The sequence below is a fragment of the Crocodylus siamensis genome, chromosome 6, assembly GCF_052110815.1.
Source record: "Crocodylus siamensis isolate JL-2025a chromosome 6, ASM5211081v1, whole genome shotgun sequence".
NCBI lineage: Eukaryota > Metazoa > Chordata > Crocodylia > Crocodylidae > Crocodylus > Crocodylus siamensis.
In genome coordinates, this window is record NC_143400.1 from 77,949,579 (window position 1) to 77,976,697 (window position 27,119).

At 44.2% G+C, this 27,119-nt stretch overlaps 1 protein-coding gene across 1 annotated transcript in view; it reads left to right on the forward strand.

The window, feature by feature from the left end:
* Window positions 1–24,949: 24,949 nt before the first annotated feature.
* OTOL1 (otolin 1) overlaps window positions 24,950–27,119 on the forward strand; it is a 31,208-nt gene continuing 29,038 nt past the window's right edge. Inside the window, exons 1-2 of the mRNA XM_090052123.1 lie at window positions 24,950–25,055; window positions 25,176–25,229. Of these exons, the coding sequence (XP_089908249.1) occupies window positions 25,217–25,229 (13 nt within the window). The 5' untranslated portion in view covers window positions 24,950–25,055; window positions 25,176–25,216. The remainder of the gene's footprint in view (window positions 25,056–25,175; window positions 25,230–27,119) is intronic.

Here is a 27,119-nt window from a genome sequence, read left to right on the forward strand (position 1 = left end):
ATTAAAATGTGCCTTTCACAAGGGAAAATGGCAGGTGTATAACAACAGGGAGACCTTCTGTGGTGTGTGAAATAATTAGATGAAAACTGATAATATTTGGCTTTATCAACAAAGTTGAAATAATGGGTCTTAAATAACAACACCTGCCCTGTGCTGATTAATTGGACACTGCTGTGTAAGTAATCTTTGTGTATGCCTTTTGTAAAATTGCCTGTTCTAAATCCAAAAGCCTCTTAAAACTTGGCATTCAGTCACCTTGGTTTATTTGCTGAAATTTATGAGAAACTGAACATATGAAAATAACTATACATGATCATAATACAATAACACTTGTATGTGTTGATGTCCCTTCATTTGCAAAAATCTGCTAGAAATAGGAATTTAAAAACAAATGTGCTTCAGTATTTTGATCATATGTTGAATAGTAGGTTGGCACCTTGTAGGACTTCAGGACGAGTGTTAAAAAAAAGAGAAAACCTTTTCCATTTTAAAATATCTTAAGTAATAAACACTGGAGAAATAATCCATGACATGAAGGTATTCTGTGAAAGTGTGATTTCTTGCTTTTAATGGGAAAATTTGAGGACAGCATTATGCATATAATCATTGGGTGGAGGACTGAGAGGTAGGGAAGGAAGAGAAGACATTAACCAACTTGCGGTGTCAATGATCTGCAATGTCCCATTGAAGTGCATTTATTCTGTCACTTAAGGCCCCTACTACATAATACATATATTATGCAATTAACTGGTTAATTGTGCAATAATGTAGACTGGTCACACATGGGTAGTAATTGTCACACAATTAACTTGTTAATTGAGGAATAAATTAAGACCAGCCGCATGTAAAATGTAATTATCAAATAATGAAAATGACTATCCAGATAGAAAAAGAACTAACCAGCTATAAAGTTAGTGCTTGAAAGTGTTACAACTCTGTAGCTGGTTTTTATCCAGCTTTAATATGAATGTGTAGCAGATCCCTTACAAGTGACTTCTTGCATCATGTGTAGCTTATGTTTGATGTTAATATCTTTTTCATCATTACAGTCCTACCTAATTCTCACTGATGTCAACTCTTATTAAATAACCTGTCACTGATTCATAGATTATAAGGCTGGAAGGGACCTTGGAAGATCATTGGGTCCAGCCACCTGCACCAAGCAGGAAAGATGACTGGGGATCAAGTGACCACAGCAACATGAATGCCATGTGCCTCTGGAGGCTGGGGAGGAGCACGGTGACCACCCGCAGGTGGCGGTGTCAGTGGCAGGGCCGTTCTTTTGGCTGGACACAACACTGGCCTCCTTCCAGTCTTCTCCAGAGCACCAGGAGTTGTAGAAGAGTTTTGCCAGGGGTCCTGCAATAACTTTGGCCAGCTCCTTTACCACTCTTGGATGAAGATTATCTGGTCTTGCTGACTTCTATATGTCTAACTTTATTACAAGTTTATACACCAATTTTACAGTAACAGTAGGAAGGCGATTATTCCTACCGTGCTCATCCTCTGCTCTACCTGGCATGGCTTTCTCTCTGGTCCGGCGAAATACCAAGGTGAAGTAGTCATTCAGGAGTTCACCTTTCTTCTGGGTGCCAGTAACCAGCTCCCCTGAGCTGTTGAGCAATTGGTCCCACACTCTCATTTCTTTCCCTCCTGTTCCCTCTGTACCTAAAGACGGACTTCTTGTTGTCCTTGATTCCCATTGCTAATCTAAGTTTGGCCACCACTTTAGCCTGTCTTATGCATTCCCTGCAAATGTGTATCATTGTGGAATAGTCCTCCTCCAGGCCTGCCCTGAGCTTCCATTGTCTATAAGCCTCTTTCTTCTTTCTTAAGAGGGCTATGATTTCCCTGTTTAGCCAAGAGGGCTTCCCAGCCCTTCTGTTACCTTTTCTCTGTTCGGAAATGGACTTCCTTTGTGCTTCAAGGTCCTGTCCTTAAGGAACAACCACTTTTCATGCACACCTTTTGCCTTTAGTCCCTGATCCTGTAGCACTTGCCCTGCTAGTGACCTAAGCTTGTTGAACTTCACATTTTTGAAGTCCGAGACTTCAATCCTGCTATCTGATTTGTCTGCGTTATGTCGGACAGTGAACATGATGGTTTAATGGTCACTGTCATCCAGACTTCCCTCTAGATGTAAGTTGGTCACCAGGTCGTCTCCTTTGGCCAGAACCAAGTCTAGCAGAGTGTCACCTCTGGTCAATCCATGAGCCTCCTGAGTCAGGAAGAGCTCCTCGACACAGGTCAGGAAGGTTCGGGACCGATTCAACTTGGCCGAGTGTTCCTTGGAGATGTCTGGATAACTAAAATCGCCCATGACAGCCATGTCACAGGCATGTGCAGCCTTAGTCAATTCTCGGGTGAAATCCAGATTGAGTTCCTCCTTGTGGTTTGGTGGTCTGTAGTATACACCTACAGTTAGGTCTGTCTCCCCACAAGCCCCCTCAACTTGGCCCCGAGGATTTAAAGATGTCCATTTTTGAAGCCTATGTCAGCCTCCAAGGAGGTGTACAGCTCTTTCAAATAGAAAGCAATGCCTCCACCTTTCTTTCCCACCCAGTCCCTTCTATGCAGGGTGTAGCCCTCTATAGCTACACTTCAGTCATGTGAAGAGTCCCACCAGGTCTCCATAATCCCTACTAGATCATAATGAACACTGGAGAGTGTGAGGTCTAACTCCTCCTGGCTTGTTCCCCATGCTCCTGGCATTAGTATATAGGCACCTGAGACTTCCTACTGAGGCCCTTATCTTCCTGTCCCACTGATGGAGAACTATTCTGTCACTTCCCACAGAAGTGGCTCTTCCAGTGTCCCTATCTACAGGGCTTACATGTATGCTGGTCCCTGGACAATCTTAGTTTAAAGCCTTGTCCTGTATTAAATCACCTTCTCAAGATATTATGTCTCTGATCTTCTTTTCTGGGTCATTAAAGTGTAATCTGTCCTTCTCCAGATTGCTGAGAAAAGCACTATTATAGTTGTCTTCATAAATGTCTTTGTACATTCTCAAACCTATTTGGGTTCCTTCTTTCTTTCGGTTATATAATTCCAATTTGATGCAGTGGTCACTTATGTTCAAAGTTCTAAATGAAAGTGTAGGAATTAACTCAATTTTCTCAGTAAAAGATCACATGAACTGGAAAGAGAATAGGCATATATAGAAGTACATAAATCACAGTATTCAAGATACAAACTATGAATGATTCTTCCCAGTGGGACATGGTAGTTCCTACAAATTGATACAGCTAATATATTTTTACGTTCCTACACTGAACAAAAATCTAACTAGGCTAAAATAACTAAGAGTTAAAATGTCTTGTGAAAGACATTACAATAAAGTATCTGTAAGTTATGTCTCTAATTTCAGTGAGGAGTTTGATGACATTACTTTTAAATGTACAGAATATGTTTCTTTTAAAGCCAAAACGTCACGGACAGCCAACTTCAAGGGTGCTTGTTGTCATGAAGATACTTATGAATGGATTGAAACTGCTCAACCATCTAATCTTGCATAAATGTGAAGCAGGGAATACCTCAGTCATACTCCCTTTCCTGCCCCTGGAGATATTTGCAATGCAGGGGCTTTACCTGTAGGCGTAGAGTTAGTTAAACTATTTCCAGAGGCTTGTTTCCATTACTAAGAGCCTCATGTGTAAAGCTGATATGTCTAGGGGGAGACAAGGCATGTGAGCCCTCTTAAGAAATGAGATTGTCCCTGTGTTTGCAGATCAGTGCATCAATCAACCAGGAGAGAACTGTTTTGACTTGGCAATATAACTGGGAGTAAAAATGAAAAATTAAAGACTATGTAAAAATTAAGAGTGGATTTTTAATATTTACTAAATACAACAGTATACAGTAGGTAACATCCCCAGCCAGAAGTATACAACCCCAGTATGCATACATATTTTAATGCTCAAAATAAATTTTCTTTTGAAGAAACACCTGGCCCCTCAGCAGACGCTCAGATTTTTTTTTAAGAATCTTCTTAGAACTGATGTAGACAAGTTGCATGTTCTAGTAATATAGAACGTTTCTTTTATGCACAATTAGGCTGATTGTTAAAGGCTCTGTTGTCTCCAGAAAATTAGCAGTCGTGACATCATTTTTTCTGCTATATTCCTTTTAAAAAATGCAATTCTGAATAAAATGTTCTGCTGCAATACAACACAAATTAAGACCAAATGCTCATTACCAGCTGTCGGCATTATAATTTTATTACTTGTTGGGAAAAGCATTCATGTTCTTTTTTTCCTGTACAGTGTGAAGTTGGCAACTTTTATATTAGTCACAAAATTGTCTGTCGTACAAAATTGCTAATAGAAAATGAATGCAGCATAATCCTCCTTGCCAGAGATCATCCTTCAGCCATGTGGAACAAAAGAAAAAGAGATGGTCTAATGTTGCTCTCTAGTGGACTATATTATTTCTGCAGTGTTAAATGCTGCCATTGTGAAAAATGAATACTGCCAAAGAATAGAAGGCCAGGTCTGCAGGAAAATGTAGAAAACTTAATAAGGAACAAACCTCTAAAGAACTCCTCATTCAGATCTCTGCCTTCCCCATTACAGAGGGTATGGTAGAGTTTGCAGCCACACAGAAAAGGTCACATGGTCTGACTTCAGAATTGAAAATGAGAACCTTCAGCGTGTCCACAATTGTGCTGGCTGCAGCAGACTCCACAGGTCTGCTGGAGAAGCACCTGTCTTTTCAGTAGTTGTCCCTGTGAACCTCAAAAAGGTAAATAAAAAAGGGAGGGGCAGTATAGCTGTAGACTGCGCAGTCTTTATTTTCTTTATATTTGATTTCTGCTAGCTCAGATATGGAGAACAATTGTGGCCTTGCTCCTGTCCTACTCACCACTTCTTTCCTTGCTCACCCAGCCTCACCTGATGGAAAAAATCTCAACCGTTTCACTAGTTCAGACTCAAAGCAGAGTCCAGAGTGGGAGTAGTTTCATAGAGGATATTGCTAGAATTTGCTTCTGCAGAGACATCCTCTCCATGCATAGATCCAAGGAGCATGATTTAGTTCAGACACTTATCATCTACATGCATAAATAATAACTTTATCTAGGTTGCACCATTTTGTATTCACTAATTCCCTCCTCTCTTTGCTCTGTTTCCATAATTGTACCTATCAAATAGGATCTACAATATAAGTAAATTCAGTTAAAGTTGTCTGTCCACAGAAGTTGCTTTGCCATTTTCTCTACCAGTAACAATATTATTCAAAATACAATTTATCTGTTCTGTGAGTAGTTTTAAAAAGTAAATTAAATGTCTTTCATAGAATGTTGATAAAACCCAAAGAGAGTTTAGTAGATTTAGTTTTATTTCTCAGTGTAACAGAAAGCCTGGTGCTCCCTGTTCTTTTAAGATAAAAGCAGCCCAGCTAGGGATGTGTGCAGGCTGGGCAGGGTGTAGCAGCTGCAGGTTGCTGAGGCAACAGGCCAGTGAGGCAATTGGTAGGCACCTGAGGCAGCCTGCTGACCGGAAGTAGGCAGGGCCCTGGCATCATATAAATCTGTGGCTTGAACTGGCAAAGTAGTCTAGTCCTGCCAGCTGCAGGATTAGGAGTTCCCACCCAGTGATAATAGGCTGCCTGCAGGAACTCTGAGGCTCAGGGAGCTCACAAGGAGCTCAGACTGGGAGGTATGCCATTGGTGAAGGAAGGCTTGCTCTCTTAAAAGGGCAGAGGGCTGCTTTTACTATTGTTTATGTTATAGCCTGGGTGCTTGGGTATACATTATAGTTACACTGGCAGTTTGGGTGGGGACTCTAGTGGCGGTATAATGAGGTCTCATTAATGTCCAAGAGGCAAGCAGTCACCTTGAATCCTGCCAGGAGCAGGCTCAAGCTACTATTGATCCCAGAGAGTGGGCAGAGACTGCGAGGGCACAGAGGAGATAGGGGCCAGGGGCTTGGTGCTTGAGAAGAGTGTGAGCAGACAGGGGGCAGGGGCATGATGTAGGAGAGGATTTGGAACCATGCAATTAGCCCCTGAGGCTTGAGGTGCCCTGTGGCAGCACAGTTAGAGTGAGGCCCAGTGAGGGGCCTGAGGCCCAGTGTGGTAGGGTACTGGGGAACCCCAGTGGGGGGGTCAGTGAAACTGGGGCCATGCCAAAGGCCCATGGGCAATCTCCCTATTTATCATTATGTCATCAAGGTGTGGCAGGCGAGATGGGAAGGTGCCCTAGGGATGGAGCGGGACGTAGCCATCCCTGGGACCCCAACCTTGCTACCTTCAGGTAAACTTTTATATTTATGGACATATACATATTTTAGAGTATCTAGGTGTGTATTTAAGCATTATTCAACATAGAACTGGTTAAATAGATGTAGTAATATGTTACAGGTTTTATTATGGGGATGACCATTATTTTCTTCTTTTGAAATAATTTCAGTCTCTGGAGAGTATTAATGCTATTAAGTACATGTACTAATGTATGGAGTTAGGACTCAAACCTCCAGGGTCCTTAGAGTCTCTAACTCATGGCATCACAAAGACATTGTCTGGGTATCTAGCTGTTTGTCTCACAGGCTGATTTCTGGCACTCATGAAGCTGATGGCAGAAGTGCTTTACATTTTGAGTTTTACTCTAAGCTTCCATGATTAGGTCAGGAAGCAGCATAACACACATTGGCCTTTGTGGGGGCAGGATTTGAAGTGTGCTGTCACAGACTCAGCCCAGCAGTATGCCCCACAGGCTCCCTAGATTGCTGAAGATTCCCAAGCAGAGATGAATGGCTAAGCCACCCCTGATTGGCTGCTGGGCATGGGTCACCATGTGCTCAACCCCCTGCTGTGTTCTGTGTGTGTGTCCCACATGCCTAGGTTATGTGTGTGCGCATACATGTATCCCAGACACCTGTACTGCTCCCCCACACTCCATTGATATTGGTGGCTCTGGCCCCACACAGTGGCAGGCTGTCCAGATCTGTGAAGCCCTGGATGACTAGTTTCTCACCCATATGGATCAGTTTCTCAGTCCTCCCTGGATAAGGAGGGTCAGAGGAAGTGTCCCTACTCTGGCACCAAGCCGTGGGTCTCTTGTTCCAAGCTTCTCTGGCCCTGTGTCTCAGGCACTGCTGCCTGCAACCAAGGCTGGCCAGGCACTGTCCCCCTTCCCCTCTCCCTGTCCCACTTCCCCCAGGGACACACACTAGGGTGCAGGGAAATGTGGCACAAGGAAGAAATGTCAAACTTTTGAGTGTGTTTATTAAACATTGTCCAATGTTGCCTATTCTGGAACTTGGAATCTTCTTCTCAGTTAACAGTGAGAGAGGACCCTGGTTGTATTGAGCAGTTTTGATGTTGAGGAGGGTAGGCAGCCACACAGGCTCAACCTTGGGGTGGCAGGGGGAATGCCACATGTGAAACTGATGCCCCTCAGTTTAATTAAATGTTGCAGCTGCCAAACTTGTTGTGTGCATAATAAAGAAACTGTGGAATGTTGCCTGCTCTGAAACTTGGACTAGAGCCCAGGGGGCTACCTATCCTACAGAGGCTGTACCTCTTCTCTGCAGTGGGACCTGGGCCTACAGTGGGCTGGTGGCCCTCCCCCTGCACTCTGAGTGCTCCTGTCCCCTTATGGGATTGCCTTGGAACCTCTTTGGGGCCCTGTGCCTATGCTGGGTCTGAGGGTAGCAACTTGGCTTTGGAAGGCAGGCTGAGTCTATGCTGGCCCTGGCATCAGGACCAGGACAGCTTTTCTCCCTCCCCTCTCCCAATGCTACTCCCCAGAGTGGGCCCCACTAGATGCCTTCCTGGCTCCTTGGACCACATATCTCCTGTTCTGGGGCTCCCCCATACTCCAGGATCTCCCAGTCAACGTGCAGTGTATTGTGTTTCCCCACTGACATTGTCTAGGGCCCCCTGCTGTGGGACACTTTGGCATGTCATCCCAGGGATGAGTCCCCTGGACCAGTGTGCTCTATGCCAGGGACAGGGAGTGGATGGCAGCTACCCCTTCTCTCTGGTGTGGCAGGGCAATGGTCTCCTTGTGGGAGGCAGCACGCTGATGCCATTTGGGTGTCATAGTGAATGCAGTGTCCAGCAAACAACATAGCATTTAATTGAAAACTTCAATCTTTACAAATGCCCAGACAGGGTAGATGGAATCTGCACACTGAGCAATAATTCATAGATTCATAGACATTAGGGCTGGAAGGGACCTCTGAAGATCATTAAGTCCAAGGGGCAGGAAGTCAGCTGGGGTCATAGGATCCAAGCAAGATAGACATCCAAATGTCTCTTGAAGGTGTTCAGTGTAGGTGCTTGAACCACCTCCGGCAGCAGTCTATTCCAAACCTTGGGGGCTTGGACAGCAAAGAAGTTCTTCCTTTTGACTAGCCTGAAATGGTCACAGAGGAGTTTGTGACCATTCAATCTTGTCATCCCTTGGGGTGCTCTGGTGAACAGACGTTCCCCCAGATCCTGATGAGCACCCCTGATAAACTTATAGGTGGCCACCAGATCACCCCTGAGCCTGCGCTTTTCCCGGCTGAAGAGTTCCATAGCTCTCAGCAGACGTAATAGCAGACAGTGGCTTATAGGTGGCTAGAGGGAATGGGGTGTGGGTGGAGGTGGGGGGTTGGAGCCTGGGAGCAGGGCCAGCCCAGTGTTTGGTCAGAGATGAGCTCCAGCGTAGGCTAGATCACCACCCTATGAGGTGGGGTTGAGTGGGGTGTCACAATGTTTCATGGCATGTCAGTGAAATGTGATGTAATGTGAGTCATGATGGGATGTTTGTTACAGTGCACTAACCTACACTGCCGCAGTCTGATACCACATCCATCAGTGTTATCATAGAGTGGGATCCGCCATTTTTACAGCACTCTGTGCCCTCACTGTCGGTTCAATTACGTCTCCAGAGCACTTTCTGTGCACTTACCATGCAATAAATATATTTTTTGTATATGACCATAATGTCTAAATGCCTAACTAGCATTACTTTATTTAGCCTCATGTCATTCCTATAACCTAGGAAAGTAGCATTATCCCTATTTTGCAGATGGGGGGGATGTAGGCATAGGGAGGTTATGACCTATCCTGCATTATGCAGATAGCATGTTGCAGAGCTAGTAATTAAACCCATGTCATGTGCAGTAGCTCTTAATTTAAGGGCTGGCTTTCCTCCCTTTCTTAGCTGGCATTGCTGTTGGAAAAGAAAAGAAAAAAAAGACAATGAGGTAGGCAGTGTAGCAATCCAGAGTGGTACCTGTAGCTGATAATTGTTCTCCTATTGTGGGAGCTTCCTCTCCTAGAGGAACTTTGGGTGTTTCTTGTCATATAAAAGAGAACCTACCTGTCAAGCTATAGAATACCTTCTATCTATATTATTCAGTGCCTTTCTGCTGTGTCTTTGTCCCGGGGAAAGTGTAGGATATGGACCCCGAAGGGTCAAGGAGGGACCCTGGGGGACAACACACCCCAGGGAAAACGTAGAAAAAGAGAAAATAAACGAAAACGCCCTACCTGCTGCAGGAACCACGGCAGGACCGGAAGTGGTGGCAAGACCTGCGTGACTCATTAGCCAAGGTTTTTTTAAAGTGTGGACAGCTGGAGAGAAGGGGGAGGAGAGCTGGCACAGAGGAATAAGAAGAGCAGACAGCAAGAAGGAAGAGGAGGAGAGGCTGAGGAAGGGCACAGGGGAACTATCCCCTGGACCCACTGTGGAGGAGGGAGAGCGTAAGAACGCTGCTCATAGGGCAGGAGAGTGCCCTGGGAAACGTCAATATAAAGACGCCGTTGCTGCGCTACGAAAGACAGAGGTGGCCAGGCTGCATATCACCCTAAAGCCACGAGGAGAGACTACAGGAGGGTCCCTACATGCCAAGTCTGGCTCCTGCGAACCACCTAGAGGAGAGGTGAACGGCCAAGAGACTAGTGAAGAACGTCAACTACTGGACTGAAGGCTCCGAAGAGTTCATCGGAGGAAGGTTTACTCTGAGTTGGAAGGGACATCAGGGGCTGGCCTCATACATTCCACACTAGGGGTAGGAAATAGGTGGCACTGAGGGAGCAGTCGGTGGAGGGGCTGTACAATTGTGGGGTACGCTGTAACTAAGTTGCCCCAGGATAGTAATTAGAGGATCACGGGGGGTTGTAGGCGGTTTTGCTGTTAGCCTCTTTTTTTTTTCTTGTTTGTTATTTCTATCACCCGTTGTATTTGTATAAAAAGTAAGGCATAGGGCAACGCAAAGCCTAGGACCTAGAGGGACTAGTAAGGCCCTTGCCGTATAGCCTAGGCACGAGCGATACCCAGGAGTAGGATCTCATAGAGGTAGGGCAGGCTGCAGAAAATAACATTGGCACTCTGTCATGGCTGGGTATAGGGTGAGGTACAGGGGAGGTTGGAACCTCACGAAGACCAACACCTTTTCGGCCTGAGATAGTCAAACTCCGGCAGCTGGACCCCCACCACTGAGAGGGTCATCAAGCGGGATTAGGGGGAGATAAGACTGCCCGGGGTGAGACCTTGTTGCCCAAAGACCATTGAGACGGAGCAGAGAGCCATCATCCAAATCCAGAGCCAAGCGGCGAGGGACCGGATGATCGAGGCCCGGCGGGTGCAGTCTTGATTAGAGCTTTTTGCAAATAAATTATCTAACAAAGGGAGGGAGCTGCAGACCATTGTTTGTTGTGTGGTTCAGCTATAAAACTCTGAGTAGTAGGCCATCCATTTCATCCATATAAACACTGCAGTCTATTAAAACTGAAAGATTCCTATTTTGTTGTTAAGTTTTTATTAAGTAACCTTTGTAGTCAGTTTCACTTTTGCTTACAGTCTGTCAGTTTCCAATTGATTTCACTTTTACAGCCTCATTCACAACACTGTTGTTTTAGATCTGTAAAAAATGTTGTTAATTATCTTCCCCTCTGCCTGTCTTTCTGTTTCCACCTGTTGTCTCTCATGTTAAGCTCCTTATAAGCTTGAATATGTTTCTTTCCAACTCTGGAACAAATAGTGTTGTCCTTTATTTCTGTTTCTTGTATAAGATACATGCCTAAGTCACAATAGCTAAATAATATGATAGCTGCAGGTAAATGAACTTTCTTTATAGTTTTATATAGGGGCTGGTTGTCCATTATCCTTATAAATAACAGATACTGTATGTAATCATAGTTTCTGAGTTCTGAGGTATCTTATTACACGTCAAAAAAAAATTGCAAGAAGAAATGTAATTATGGAAGCAATGATGAACAAAGTATTGCCTCCTGTAGCTTTCTTGTAGATGATTTTAATGGAGAAGCACAGATCTTCCAGCATATGTCTAATTATTGTACAATATCTATAGTCTTTGTTCTTCATTTTTGCATTTAAATCTTAATTCAGCTTGTGTTTTCATTTTCACAGCTATGGAAAAACTGTATCTGCAGATTTTCTATCAGGTAAGGAACTTGCAATAAATTTGTTGACTATAGCTTTACTACTACTCCTACAATTCATTATTCCATGAGGTCTATACTTTCTTTTCATGAATATGTCAATTCCTATTCATGTCAACAATGGGAAGAAATGTATGCTCAAAGAAACAAACCTTTTTAAGACTCATCCAGTGCAATTTTAATGTGAGCTCCCAACTTCAGTGAAAGTTTTAACTGGGTCTGGACTAATTCATATATCTTGCATTTGGAAGGTGGTCTCTACTATCATAAAGAGCAGCAAATATAAATATAAATTTCAATTCAATGCCAAGACATAGGATATTTAAAAAATGTATTGGCAAGCATTTTTTACACTGGTGCAAGCAATACATTTGTAGAGTTCATCTCTGTCAGCTAAAGCATGTTAGCTAAAGTGGTAGCATTAGTGTAATGCTGATATTGTAGCCCCAGTGATCCAGGAAAAATGTGTGAGAGAAGGATCTTTGTGGGTGACGTCTCTTACTGGACTAACTGTATAGTTGGGGGGGATATGGACAATCTTTTTGGATATTCCTCAGGTACTTGCTGCTATTCCTTAGACTTTTTTTTAAAACTAGAGAGAACTGAGGAAGGCAACTTCAAATTGAAAGCTGGTATAAATCCCTCCTAACTATACAGTTGAGCCAATAAAAAGATATCACCTGCAAAAATCCTTGCTTTTCACTCTTTCCACATTAGGGTTTTAAAATGTCTTCATGAAAATGTTTACTATGGACTTACAGTGCGTGCTGTGTTAGCTTTTTTTGTTACATGCATACATACAAGACCTTTTCCTTATCACTACTCCAAGTAGAAAAACAAAACAAAACACTGTTGCCCTTTATAGTCATTTAATAGTAGCCTGAATTCCCCTTCCTGAAGATGCATAGGCACTGCCAAACTTAATAAATGGTGACAGGTATCATTAAGTTTGCTAAGCATTACTGGTTTTGAACTACTGATTAAAGCCAAACTTAATTGTATCATAGTTCCATCAATATGTTCAAATTTCAATCTACAGTGTTGTTTCCTGGTACCAGATTAATAAGCTGTTGAAAAATGTTTTGAAGTTATCGAATTGCAAATATCTGTCGCATGGTGAAGTCTGTCATGTATTTTCTTTTGCATTTAGCAGTGAAAGAAAGTAGTATGCAATCTCAAAGGGGCAAATAGGATCAGTTTCCAGAGGCAGCAAGGTTGGATAGTTGGAACATGTGATTGAATTTCTGGAGACCTGCATCTTTATGCTGGTTCGAACAATGACTTCCTGCATGAGCTCAGAGGAAATTTTTTTTTAATTTTCTCTGTCTAAGTACTCTTAGTTTTACTAAGTGTAAAGTGTGTATGTAGTATGCAAAGCCTGTCACAACAAGAGCTGTATAGTTTGTTAATGTTTGTGAAATTCTTTGGCTACGTACAAACAGTCAAAAAGCACAATGCTGAATTGATTCAGTCTTTGCAGGTTAGTTTAAACTATACAGATTAAATCAAAACAGAAGTGAATAGACATTTACCTTTGATTCAGGAAATGCAGCCACGTGCCTGCAGTGGCCCAGGGCAGAAGCCAGGGGGTACTAGAACATGGCCTTCTGGCTGTATGTTCACTGCCTCTTCCTGCTGCCCTCTGAGGTTTCTGGGATCTGCAGTCCAGAATTACAGCAGCAAGACTCTGCAGGGTTGCTCATCACTCCCCCTTCATGCTTTCAGGTGCCTCTGGGATTTGTAGTCCACAGCTGCAGCCAACAGTAAGTTTGAGCAGGGGAAGAGGTGTTTAGGCCTCCTCCCTGACCCCAGCCCTGGCCCTGGCCCCGGCCCCAGTCCCAGCCCCCAGCTGGGGTTTGCCTGGGGAGTGGGGCAGTCCTCCCCTGTAGTTTGGCCCAGCTGAGTTTGTCAATTCTCCCTTCCCCCCATTATCAGCCAGCCTTCGCTGCTCCAGCTAGGGAGCAGAGGGCCGGGGCCAACCCTGCTCTCTGGAGCAGACAGCACAGCCCAGGGCTGCAAAATGCTGGGATCCTGGGGGACAGTGATTGAACTTGAATCAGGAAGGGGTCTGGGACAGAAGTTTTATAAACCAGTTTGACCAAAATCAGTTAAGTCTGATACTACAACTACATTCAACCAGGTTTATCTTCAACTAGTTTTAGCCATTTTGAAATGTTTATGTGCACTGAACTTCTGTTCTGTTACAGGTTTAAACCAGTTTCTGATCACTTAAACTGGTTTATGTGTAACTTCTGTCCCGAGCTTATATATCCATATGAGGCCCTGTGTAACTGAGCCCTATGATAGAAATTTGAGTGAATGTTGATGTACTGCAGTCTACTTATACAAACTCTTGTAGAGACTTTCCCTTTAAGTGACTTTATGTTCTTACTAAAGTGAGTATGAATGATCATGTAGTCACACCCTTCTCTTAGGTATGGGCATGATTATAGTTAGTTCACTTTTATTTTATAGTGTGTTTTTCTGTTTCAGGCATTATTCCTGCACTTCTGATACAGGCTCTGCTTTGCAGTGTCTGGGGTCCTTTGGCATCTACAGCAATCTTCAGTCTAGCTCCTCACCAGTTACTCACAAAGGAGTCACTTAATGGTGCTGCTGAAATTTGAAAATCCTAAACAAGCATTCACTGTTCCTTGTGATCCAGACTTGGAGACAGATGAAACTGATCCAGTCACAGATGGTGGGACTCAAGAAAGTTCCCAGACTGCTTTAACATCCCCATCAACCTCTTTCTCTAATAATGAAACAGATGGAGTGAAAAAAATATTAATCTTAAAGAGCAGAATCCCATTAGTATTGGTTCTAAACAACCCATCTTTTTAGAAGGCTTTCCCACTACAAACACAGAGAACATCCTTTCTGTTACAGAGGGTGCTAAAGCAGAGGAGGGAAACAATACTACTTCAGTGCTATTATTCAGTGCTAATAAAGGGAAAGCATTAGGTGATCACTTTGCTTCTTTCTCCTTAAGTACAGCAGGGGAAAACAGTAGTACAACAGAGAAGGAGTGCTTCTGTGACATTCCTGGATGTGAATGACAAAAGACAGAATGGGGTGAAAAAGGGGAAGCAGGTAATTTTATCGCTTAATGCCTTTGGTCTTCTACGTTTTTCAAATAAGTAGAACTAATGTGTTTCTTAATTAAAAACAGGCATCAGTATCATGCTGAACAACTATGAATCCAGATTGTATGTGGTATTCTAAATTAAGAGGAGAAACACCATTGTAGCTATATAAACAGGTTACTTGTGCATAGATGACAGGATATCAACAAAACTAAACCCACCTTATCTGCCTATGCCTACCTGTTGTATCATATGGCACACAGTGTCCTATGTGCTGGTCCTGTTGTACCTGTAATAGGCAGCCTGGGGCATGCTGAGGAGAACGTGCCATCAAGAATGTTTTGGTGATTGTGTCATATCCCTTGATATTACTCATCATGTGTTGCATATATTCATAAACTTACAGCATTCTATATAGGGATTGGTAGCTACTGAAAATGCAAAACATTTCTACACATGCAGGAGACTAACCATGATGAGTTATAATGGTTCATTTGGAATTACAGTCTGTCGTATAAATAAGTACACTTTACTGATATTCTAAATATGCAGTTAGGGGCGCTTGGAGGTGGGAGTTATTGACCGTAATGGGCATTATGGAGCTCTTACAGTCTTTCATGTAAGTAAGCATTTGGGGAGTTGTAATTTTTGGACCTTTTTAGTTATTATGCTTTAGCATGTATAATATATATGTGGTAACTAAGGTGTCATCTAGCAAATTTAGAAGACTTTAGCACAGTGCAGGATAATAGAAAGGGCATTCACTTGCATGCGGTTTTGTACTGTTTCTGATCTCCTCTTGATATACAAATCTTAGTAGCCTGAGCTGAAATTATACGTACTTAAAATGGAGATCATTTACCCTTAGTGCATCCAGCAGAATCTTCTGTTGAGTATTATTATTTTTTTAAGTTTGTTTCATATGAACAGTAGCTGATTTCTTAAGTATAACAACTAATATAATGCAGTGGATTCAGGGCAGTATACCCAAGTTCTTGTTATGGCCTGAAGACCTCTACATTTTTGGTTTTACATAAATAAATCTTGTAAAGATAGAATATGCTAAACCATGATTACAATGTTGAATTTATTTAAATTATTTTTTTATTTTATCTGTAAATATTCACACACTGTATGAGGCTTTTGAAGGGAAAAAATAATTTATAAATATTATACATACAATAAAAATGCATATCTTTGCACACACTCTTTATACCAGAATCATAACAAGCCTTGTCTTCCTACTTCCTCCCTAGTTTTTTGATATGCCATTCCCAAACATGTTCCTGAAACAATAAAGGCTGAACTGTATTTTATTAATGTTGTATTAAAAAAAACCCCAAAATACAGGAGCAGGCCTGAGTTGGGGAAGAACCAACCTGCCGTGGTAGGAGGTGGGGATGGGAACAGTGGGTCTGGTCTGACAGGTGCAACGTGGTCAAGGCAATGGCTGGGGGAGGGAAGGAGTGGGTCTCCTCCCCTTTTCAGGCCCAGGCCCACTCCTCCCCGAGCCCGCCCCTCCCATCACTGAGCGGGCCCGATGCGGGGGAGGAGGAGTAGGTGTGCCATGGCGTTGGTGACAGTGGGGCCAGGCGAGGAGTGGGCTTGGGCCTGATGCGGGGGGGAGGGGGAAATGAGCCCAAGCCAGGGGAAAAGCTGGCCTGCTGTGGCAGTGTTTGGGGGGAGGGGGACAGTAGTCCTGGCCCAGCCCAACACAACAGCTGTGGGGGGAAGGGAGGAGCAAGCCTCCTCCCCCATAAGGGTCCAGGCCCACTCTTCCCACCCCGGCTCCCTTGCATCAGCCATGAGCTGTGGTGGGGAGGGAGTGGGCCCAGACCCCAAGAAGCAGGAGGGAAGGGGGAACAGGCCCAGATGGTGGTGGTCCAGGCTCCATCCCTGCCTGGTTCCCCCCATCCCCTGTCATTCTTGATGGGCAGTTGGCTAGTTTATAATACTGTGGATGGCTCTAAATGGATTCTAGCACTTTCATACTATTCATACTTTGGTAAGCTGGAATCCAGATTTGCTCTCTGACCTATTGCTCAATTACATCATTTATGATTAAGCTCCAGGACCCTGACACTTATACACACAAACATCTTTTATGCACCCGTGTTTAATTTAAATAAGCATGCTTTTATTTTCTTAAGGTGTGGGAATATATAAATAACAAATCCTGCTGAGCTTTCATTTTAATGTAATGTGTCTACTGTAAAAATATCAAATGGGTGGCTTTTGGAAAATTATGGTTTAGCCATTTGTAACTGCAGAGAGAATGTAATAATTTGATATTGTGTATGTGAAAATATGACTACATACCAAGTGACTATTGTGATCTATAATTAACTGTTGTGATATATAACTTTATTGTATGTTTGTTTGGGATATTTTATTTCTAGTAAAAATTATGCATTGCATGGTATGGTAATATATGATATAACTCTTTTCTTTGTAGGTAAGCCAGGGTTTACTAGGAAGAGAGGAATGCAAGGATCTTTAGACTTTGTTGTCCAGTTATTCCTTTGAGGAGGAAACCTTGGAGGAAGCCAGGGCCTCCTGGTCAGAGAGGAAAACAAAGGGGGTCTTGTTTGACTTTTCCAAAAATTGACAAATGTGATACTGGTAACACTGGTCTTTGACGAATTAAAGGAGAGAGAGGGGAATGTGGAGAATTTGGCCTCATAGGGGATCTTGGACAAAAGAGGAGTCCTGGAGGAAAGGGGGCTAAAGGAGAAAAAGGAAAAACAAGCAGTAGGGGGCTGAAAGGCTCTGCAGGTTTGCAGAGTTCTGCAGGTCTGTGAGGTAGTATGCCTGATCGTAGTTTTATGAAGGTATATCTTATCTGTCACTTTTGAAATTAAGTTATAATTGATAATATGAATATTCATTTCTTGGATTTATTTTAGTGGTGATCCCAACTCTCACCTGCCACGTCTCGATGGAAATGTTTTTTTCTTTTATCAGGAGGGATGGGGCCACAGGAGGACTTGAGGACACCTCCCAACCAAGACAGGTGATGTGCACAAGGAGTACCCAGGTAAGTGACAGGAGTCCGGATAGTCCTGGGAATTGGGGGGGTGGCACATTCACCAATTCAAGGCTTTAAATGCCTCTACACCAATGCTCATAGTATGGGGAATAAGCAGGTGAAACTCGCCCTCTGGATAGCCAGTTCAAACCCAGACATAGTAGGGCTCACAGAAATCTGGTGGGATTCATCCCACGCCTGGGCGGTTAACATTAGGGGCTATAGACTATACAGGCGGGATAAAACGGGGAGGAAAGGTGGGGGTGTGGTGCTATACATCAAAGAGCAATGCACATCCTCAACTGGCAGGATGGGGTCAGAGGAGGGGCAAGCTGAAGTGCTCTGGGTCAGAATACAGGAGGGGGTCATGGGGAAAGGAACTTAATGGTAGGGGTCTACTACAGATCTCCCAACCAAGCGGAAGAGCTGGACTGGGAATTCTCAGGTGAGCTTGCGGAGTCACTTAAGGCAAGGGATGTAGTTGTCATGGGTCATCTAAATTACCCAGACATCTGGGAGAAGCAGTCAGCCAGGTTGAAATGCTTACGAAGGTTCCTTGCCCAGATACAGGACCTCCACTTAACTCAGGATGTGCACAGTCCCACCAGGGGAAATGCCCTGCTGGACTTGGTTCTGGCCACGGGTGACGACCTGGTGAGGGGACTCTGGGTTCTTGACCACCTGGGTGACAGTGATCATTGCTTGCTGGAATTCACTGTCCAGCACAGGATGTCAAGGGCCGGCAGCAAGGCAGTAGCCCTTGACTTCAAGGGGACCGACTTCAATGAGTTGAGGAGATTGGTAGGAGAGGCACTGGGGTCCTGGAGAGTGGGGCAACTGAGTGCCCAAGATGCATGGTCGTTTCTTAAGGAGATGATACTCAGAGCCCAAGGGGTGACAATCCCAATGAGAATCAAAGGGGGCAAGAGTGCTCAAATGCCCCCCTGGCTCACCAAGGGCATTCGGGAATGCCTGATTGCCAAAAAGGAGGCGTACACCCAGTGGAAGGGAGGGGCTATCACCAAAGACCTCCATCTGTAGGGGGGCTGTTAGGAAAGCTAAGGCAGATATGGAGCTAGAGCTAGCATCAAAGATCAAGGACAACAAAAAGTCCTTTTTTAAATACATAGGGAGTATGAAGAAGGCACCGGGTAATGTGGGGTCCCTGCAGGATACGCTAGGCAATCTGGTGGTTGCACCAGAGGAAAAAGCAGACCTTTTTAACAATTTCTTTTCCTCCATTTTTTTGTGCAGGGGCCGGGACTCCCCCACCAAGATTTGGGATGAACTCAGGAGAGATTCCACCAGGTTTAGGGTCAGGGAGGACTGCATTAGAGAACTTCTGGAGGGGCTGGGCATGTTCAAATCAGCAGGTCCAGATGCTCTCCACCCCAGGGTGTTGAAGGAATTGGCAGGGGTTATTGCGGGGCCCCTGGCACAGCTTTATGAGCGTTTGTGGTGCTCTGGCCAGGTGCCGAATGACTGGAAGAGGGCCAGTGGGATCTCCATCTTCAAAAAAGGGAGGAGGGAGGACCTGGGCAACTATAGGCCCATTAATCTTACTTAGATTCTGGGGAAGTTCTTTGAGAAGATTATCAAGGAGCACATCTGTGAAGGGCCAGCAGTGGGGATGATGCTCAAGGGCAACCAGCATGGGTTCATTAGGGGCAAGTCCTGTCAGACCAACCTGATTGCCTCCTATGATCAGGTCACAAAGTCACTGGACGCAGGTGTCGCCATGGACGTAGTCTTTCTGGACTTCAGGAAGGCCTTTGACACGGTCTCCCACTGTCTCTCATTAAAAAGCTAGGTGACTGTGGCATTGATACCTACACAGTCAGATGAATAGCAAATTGGCTGAGGGGCCACACTTGGAGAGTGGTGGTGGATGGGTCATATCCGACCTGGAGGGATGTGAGCATTGGAGTCCCCCAGGGCTCAGTCCTTGGGCCCGCACTGTTCAATTTCTTTATTAGCGATTTGGACGAGGGGGTGAAAAGCACCCTGTTTAAATTTGTGGATGACATCAAGATTTGGGGTGAGGTGGGCATGCTAGAAGGGAGGGACAGGATATAGCTGTACCTGGACAGGTTACAGGGATGGGCAAATGAGAATAGGATGGAATTCAATACTGACAAGTGCAGGGTGCTGCACTTGGGCAGTGAGAACCAGCAGCATACCTCTAGGCTGGGGAACTCTCTTCTCAAAAGCACAGTGACAGAAAGAGATCTGGGAGTCATTATTGATTCCAAGATGAACATGGGCTGTCAAAGTGAAGACACAGTCAGTAGGGCTAACTGCATCTTGTCGTGCATCCACAGATGCATCACAAGCAGGGCTAAGGAGGTGATCCTCCCCCTCTATCTGACACTGGTCAGGCCGCAGCTGGAGTACTGCATCCAGTTCTGGGTGCTGCACTTCAGGAGGGATGTGGACAACATTGAGAGGGTCCAAAGGAGGGCCACTCACATGATCCGGGGACAGCAGGGCAGACCCTATGAGGAGAGGCTATGGGACCTGAACCTGTTCAGCCTTCACAAGAGAAGGCTGAGGGGGGACCTGGTGGCTGTCTATAAACTTACTAGGTGGGGCCAGCATGAAATGGGAGAGACCTTGTTTCCCTGAGCGCCTCCCAGAGTAACAAGGAATAAGAGCCATAAGTTGTTAGAGAGTAGGTTCAGACTAGACATTAGGAGGCACTACTTCACAGTCAGGATCTGGAACCAACTTCCAAGAGAAGTAGTGCTGGCTCCTACCTTGGGGGTCTTTAGGAGGAGGCTTGATGATTACCTAGCTGGGGTCATTTGAGCCCAGTTTTCTCTCCTGCCCAGGGCAGGGGGTCAGACTAGAAGATCTGCAAGGTCCACCACTAGATTTTTTAACTGGAATATGTTGATTAATTTTTTAGCACGGAATTCTTGGAACATTCTTCAAAAGACTATGCAAATACTACCTGGTTTATTATAAAAACTCAGTGATCAATTATTTTCTCTGTTAATTGTCTTTTATTAATGGTAATTAAACAACATATCACATTTTAATTGGTTTGGACTTTTCCTTTCCACTTCTTTCCAGATAGTTTCTCTGACTCAGGTGAGCATAATGTCCCATATAGAAAGAAATCAGAATCAACAACCGAACAAGAGACAACAATAATAATAGGCTGTAAATTTGTATACCCATCTCTTAGGGATACACATCTCAAAGAATAAAAGTCTTTATGATAACCGTCGGCCTCAGGATATCAATATTCCCCTATTTTTCTTTTTTTTCCTCTTTTTCTTTTATATTGGTAGGTTTAATATATTCATTTTCACTTTTTAAGTTCTTTGATTTTTTTTGTGCTTAATGTATAACTTCAAAGAAAGATTTTACTTGTATATACCAGTCTCCTATGTTTTCCTGTGTTTCTTTGGGTTTTTTCCCCCTTCTTTTATATCTTGTTTATATTGATGATCCCGAAAACAGAGTCAATCTCTGCTAGTAGAAACTTTTCTTAATCTTTCATCCAACAGTTGTTTGACAGTTGGGTGACAGCGACCACGAGCTGATCACCTTCACCATCCGCCGTAAAGCTGGCAAGTCAGTCAGCAACACAGAAGTCCTTGACTTCAGAAAAGCTGAGTTTGATAAGCTCAAGAGGCTAGTCGGTCAGGCCCTCAGGGACCATGACCCCAGGGAGATGGGAGTTCAAGAAGAGTGGTTGCTTCTCAAGGAAGTGATCCTCAGTGCACAAGCTAAATCTATTCCAACACGGAGGAAAGGCAGCAAGAAGGCACAACAGCCCCCCTGGCTCTCCGGAGACCTAGCGGACCTACTGTGGCTAAAAAGGAAAGCCTACAAAGGATGGAGGACGGGATTCACCTCCAAGGAAGATTACTCCGCGCTGGTCCGGTCCTGCAGGGAGCAAACCAGGAAAGCCAAGGCTGCAACTGAACTCCAACTAGCTTCAAGCATCAAGGACAACAAAAAGTCCTTTTTCAGATATGTGGGGAGCCGGAGGAAAAGCAAGGGCAATGTTGGACCCCTGCTAAACCAGATGGGGCAACTGACAACTGACGCCCAGGAAAAAGCCAACCTATTAAATAGGTACTTTGCGTCAGTCTTTTGTCAGTCACATGGGATGCCCATGCCTGCTATGGGACAGGGAAATCTGGGTGAGGGGGATCCCCTACCCTCCATAAATGCTGACCTTGTGAAGGAACACCTTGAGAAGCTGGATACCTTCAAGTCAGCTGGCCCTGACAATCTGCATCCCAGGGTACTCAAGGAGCTGGCGAGCATCATAGCCCAGCCCCTGGCATGGATCTTTGAAAACTCGTGGCGCTCTGGTGTAGTGCCCGAAGACTGGAAGAAGGCCAATGTGGTGCCGATCTTCAAGAAAGGGAGGAGAGTGGATCCGGCTAACTACAGGCCCATTAGCCTGACTTCTATCCTGGGGAAGATCTTAGAAAAGTTTATTAAGGAGGCCATCCTTGAGGGACTGGCCCAGGCTAACATTCTAAGGGATAGCCAGCATGGGTTTGTTGCGGGTAGGTTTTGTTTGACCAATCTCATTTCCTTCTATGACCAGGTGACCTATCATCTGGACAAGGGAGAAGAGATTGATGTCATATATCTTGACTTCAAAAAAGCTTTTGATCTGGTATCCCATGATCACCTCTTGGCCAAACTGCCCAGTTGTGGCTTTGGCTCCACCACGATCCGCTGGCTGGGAAATTGGCTTCGTGGTCAGACCCAGAGGGTTGTGATTGATGGCAGTCACTCATCATGGTGCCCTGTGACCAGTGGGGTCCCTCAAGGCTCTGTCCTGGGACCCATACTGTTCAACACCTTCATTAACGATGTGGACATTGGAGTCAGGAGTGGACTGGCCAAGTTCGCCGATGACACCAAACTTTGGGGCAAAGCATCCACACCAGAAGATAGGCAGGTGATCCAGGCTGACCTGGACAAGCTCAGCAAATGGGTAGACGAGAACCTGATGGTGTTTAACACCGATAAATGCAAGGTTCTCCACCTTGGGAGGAAAAACCTGCAGCACCCTTATAGGCTCAGCAGTGCTACGTTGGTTAGCACTACAGAAGAAAGAGACTTGGGGGTCATCATTGACCACAAGATGAACATGAGCCTGCAATGCGATGCTGCGGCTAGTAAAGAGACAAAAATGCTGGCGTGCATCCATAGATGCTTCTCGAGCAAATCCCGGGACGTCATTCTCCCCTTGTACTCGGCCTTGGTGAGGCCGCAGCTGGAGTACTGCGTCCAGTTTTGGGCTCCACAATTCAAAAAGGATGTGGAGAAGCTTGAGAGAGTCCAGAGGAGAGCCACGCGCATGATCAGAGGTCAGGAAAACAGATCTTACGATGACAGGCTGAGAGCCATGGGACTCTTTAGCCTGGAAAAGCGCAGGCTCAGAGGTGATCTGATGGCCACCTATAAGTTTATCAGGGGTGACGACCAGGATCTGGGGGAACGTCTGTTCACCAGAGCACCCCAAGGGATGACGAGGTCGAACAGTCACAAACTCCTGCAAGACCGTTTCAGGCTGGACATAAGGAAGAATTTCTTTACTGTCCGAGCCCCCAAGGTCTGCAACAGTCTGCCAGCGGAGGTGGTTCAAGCACCTGCATTGAACACCTTCAAGAGTAAATTGGATGCTTATCTTGCTGAGATCCTATGACCCCAGCTGACTTCCTGCCCTTTGGGCAGGGGGCTGGACTCGATGATCTCCCGAGGTCCCTTCCAGCCCTAATGTCTATGAAATCTATGAAATCTATGACTGCCTGTTGCTCTAGCCATCACGATTCTTCGCCGCTTCCCCACTTTCTGCCACGTCACTCTCCTTTCTCCTCGTCCGCGGCCCTCTCTCTGGCTGTCCTAGCTTTACAGAGTAGTAACTCTGGAAGCATGGCTCCCAACAAGATCTCTTTATTTTGCCGGCTCCTTCTTGCTCCTGGTTAGTATCGGGATCATCTTCTCTTCTTCACAAGGCCTTAAAGGAGATCCTGGGTTTTTTGGAAAAATGGGTCATCCTGGAAAACTGGGACCGGTTGTACTTCTGGGGCAAAAAGGAGAAAAAGGACAAATGAGAGACTGTGAAGAAAGTGAAACAACAGCTTTTTCTCTTGGTCTTCAAAAAGGAACATCCCGCAGCCAGGGTCACCAGTGAGATTTGAAAATATTTTCTTTTAATGAAAATTAAGTACATGGTGTTGAATCAGGTGCATTTGTAGCCAACACTGGAGGTGTCTACTTCTTTAGTTACCACATCAGTGTTTCGAGCAAATCATTCAGAGCAGCACTTTTTTACAATGGTAAAAGAATTTAGCACACGTCATGTGGACAGTTTGTCAAACAAGTTGCATATAACATGTCAGATTTCTGGACTGATTGTCATTCATCTTAATGAAGATGATAATCTGGCTTCAGATTTTGACTGCATCTCAAAATGGCCCGGTAGCTGATTTTATAAAATCACTGATTCTATATTCGCAGGTTTTTGGTATTCCCTGACTAGAAAAATTGAAAAGTATATAAAATACTATGTTTGGGGCTTCTGTGGCAGATGAACATGAAAGCTAAAAAGATCTATCACTTTACAGGATCATGCACAGGTGCTGTGATTCTCAACTGGAGAATTCCTACAATGGCAGTTCACACTGCAAAGGCAAGCTGCTCATTTTAAAGCAGTATGAAATATTTCTGTATCTTACTCTGTTTTAGTTAACTTCTAGTTGAATTGCTGGAATTAATGATCTAGATTTTTTAGTATATTTCATAAGAGATTAATATTAATATATATAATTTATGTAGTACCAAACATGTCCTCAGGCTTCTATGGACAAATAATGTCACAGGTCCCTACCTCAAGATATGAACAATCATGGAATCTAGGATCAGGCTTTTAAAAGAAAACAGAACAGGGATCCAAAACTGGGAGAGAAGTTGGAATTTGAACTGGTCCAAATAGTTCAATTAAGCTTGTTATATCAAAACAGCTACTTTTACCATAAAAAAACGAGCAGGATATTTTCATTTGATTTGATATATTTTCCTTTTTCTGGATGAGAAAAGAAAAATCAAAAAACAATTGAGGTTTCAAAAGTTTAAATTTCACAGAATTCCGTTTTTGTTGGAAAAATGACACATTTTTGTAGAATTAAAAAAAAACCCTCTAAAAAATAATAAACACTTTTTTTTTAAACCCAGCTCAAGTTTCTGTATATGTATGTTCTGTCTTATTCTTTTGGATGTTGTTGTTTCTTGATCTGATTACTTATTTCTTTTTTTGTCTAATTTATGGGGGTGGAAAAAAGCTTTGCCTGTTTTCAAGCGTTTTCAGTTTTTCAGCTCTTCTTTATTTTTTCTTGGTATTCTGCATTTTAAAATTTATTATTGTCTGTTTGTCTTTGTATATGTGATCAGGGCCGGGGTGGGGGATGATTAATGACATGCCTTGACATGATGGAAGAATGAAAAGTTAATTCCCCAATGAGAGCTGTTATCAGAAGACACCCAGACAAGTGAATTCATTTTAACTGGTGAGCTTCCAGTGCAGTACAGTGTTTAGCCGGCTGTATCCAGCGCCCACACGTACCCTTACCTGTGCACCGGCAGCTAATGTTTTTGTTATATTTATATCCCTGTCTTTCCTCTTCTAGGTGGAGTTGGGCCCCTCCTCCCCAGCGTGACCTCTCTTCCCATGGACCACCCAGGTAAGTGCCTCCTGTTTTTAACCTCTCAACTCTGGGACTTGCTGTGGTTATACCTTTACCCAGCAGGCTCCACTTCCCTGTGGTTTCTCTTTGGCTCTTGGGAGAGCTTTGGAGCTTCTTGTCTCCTTGTCCAGATGCTTCTTCTCTTGCTGTGCCCCAGGGGCCACTGAGTAGCCCCCACTGCTGTCTTCTCATTGCTGCTGGCCTCTGTTTCCCCTAAACCCCACCTGGTGTGTGAATTTCCCCAGCTGCGTCTGGTAAGGACTTATCCTTGCCTTGTCCCTTCTGTAATTTTGCTGCCAATGTCGAGTGGAAATGCTATATGGCCACAGTCCACGGTGGCCTAAAACCTGGTTGGGGTGAGGCGAATGATAGTATTTTACAATTACCTGACCTGAGATGCCCATTTTTACCCACTGCACCTTGATGTTTATTGGGAGGTGGATATAAGCTGAGCAATAACCCTCCTTGCTCACCCAGGCAACATACTTTTTCATGGGGCTGCTCTTCCCTTTATACCCAACCCTTATCATGTCCTGTCTTCAGTAAAGTCAATTAATTGTTAGTTGTCTTTGCTATGTCAAATGGCACTTACTTGAAATCAGTCCAAATCAAGTCAAATTAAAGATAACTACAAAATCAACTTTCTGTTCAGGAATTTCATAATCATTTTCATAGTTTCATTGTTTAATGTAAGTCAGTTCATTCTGGGTCTCCACAAAAATTAAACTCAAAGCACTTTGCCCTCTTCTCAGGCTAGTTGACTTCAACCAAAAGTTCTTTCCAGAAAATAAGGATCATAAGTCCACAACTGAAGTAAGCCTAAATTGCTTCAGTCCTCAATGTGTCCATCAAACTGTTCACGGCCATCTAATTCATACCGTCTTGTGAATTCCCAGTCTCTCACCTTCAAGTCCCAGCTGCAGTTCCGGGCCCAGACCCTTGGTCAGGCCCAACATATCCCTCAGGACAGACTTTACTTAAACAGCTTTCTGCTAGGGCAGGCCAGTTACATTCCTTCTCTCATTTTCCTTTAGCACGACATAGTCCAGAAAGAAAGGGTAGGGGGGAGGAAAATCTAAACCAAGAGAAAAGAAGCCCCCCTCCACCCCCCGCCAAACTGGTCTCAAAAGGGCAGGGTCCTTTTAAGACTCATGACCATTTCTTCTTCTGCAATCTCTTTGCTGCCTCCAGCCTCTGTCATGCCTACTTTGCTCTGTTGGTCCACTTCCCAGCAGGCTTCCCAGCCACTTTTGGCCAGGAACTTGATCCATTCTCCTACCTTTTGCAGGAGATTGACAGGTCTGGCCACTTCCAGTTCCAGCTTCTCTTGACTGCCACTGCTCCTTTCCTTTTTGTCATTCTCGAGGGCCTGAAATGTCAACACTAATACTCCTTCTGCCAATCTGGAAGGAGCATGTGCTCCTACACATTTGGGGCTGGTCCTTCTCACCAGGGCAGCTTCCCCCTGTACTGAAGGTAAGTATTTTGTGCTCGTGTCCCTCTGGGCTCTCCTTAGGCTCACCTTTCCTCCCTTCACAGTTAGCCACTCCTGGTAATGTCTGTCTTCTATTTTATAGCCCTGCAGACTATTTTTAGCTTTAGCTAAAAACCTTAACTCAGGTGCAGAAATGTCTGACTGTGAAGGCATTGTCAAGATGCACCAGAAGGCTAGATATTGTTTTATGAATCTGAATAAGAGATGTATATTTAACTTTAATGACTACAGGACTAATGACACAGTATCTTTTAACTATTTTGACACTTTGTTTTGCCTAGTTTGTTGCATTTTTTTGAAACTTTATAATTTAGTGCACATTCCAGTAATTATATTCATTTTTGCTTTGATCTTGAAATGGATAATATAGTGCTGTCCTCTTAGTATATTAG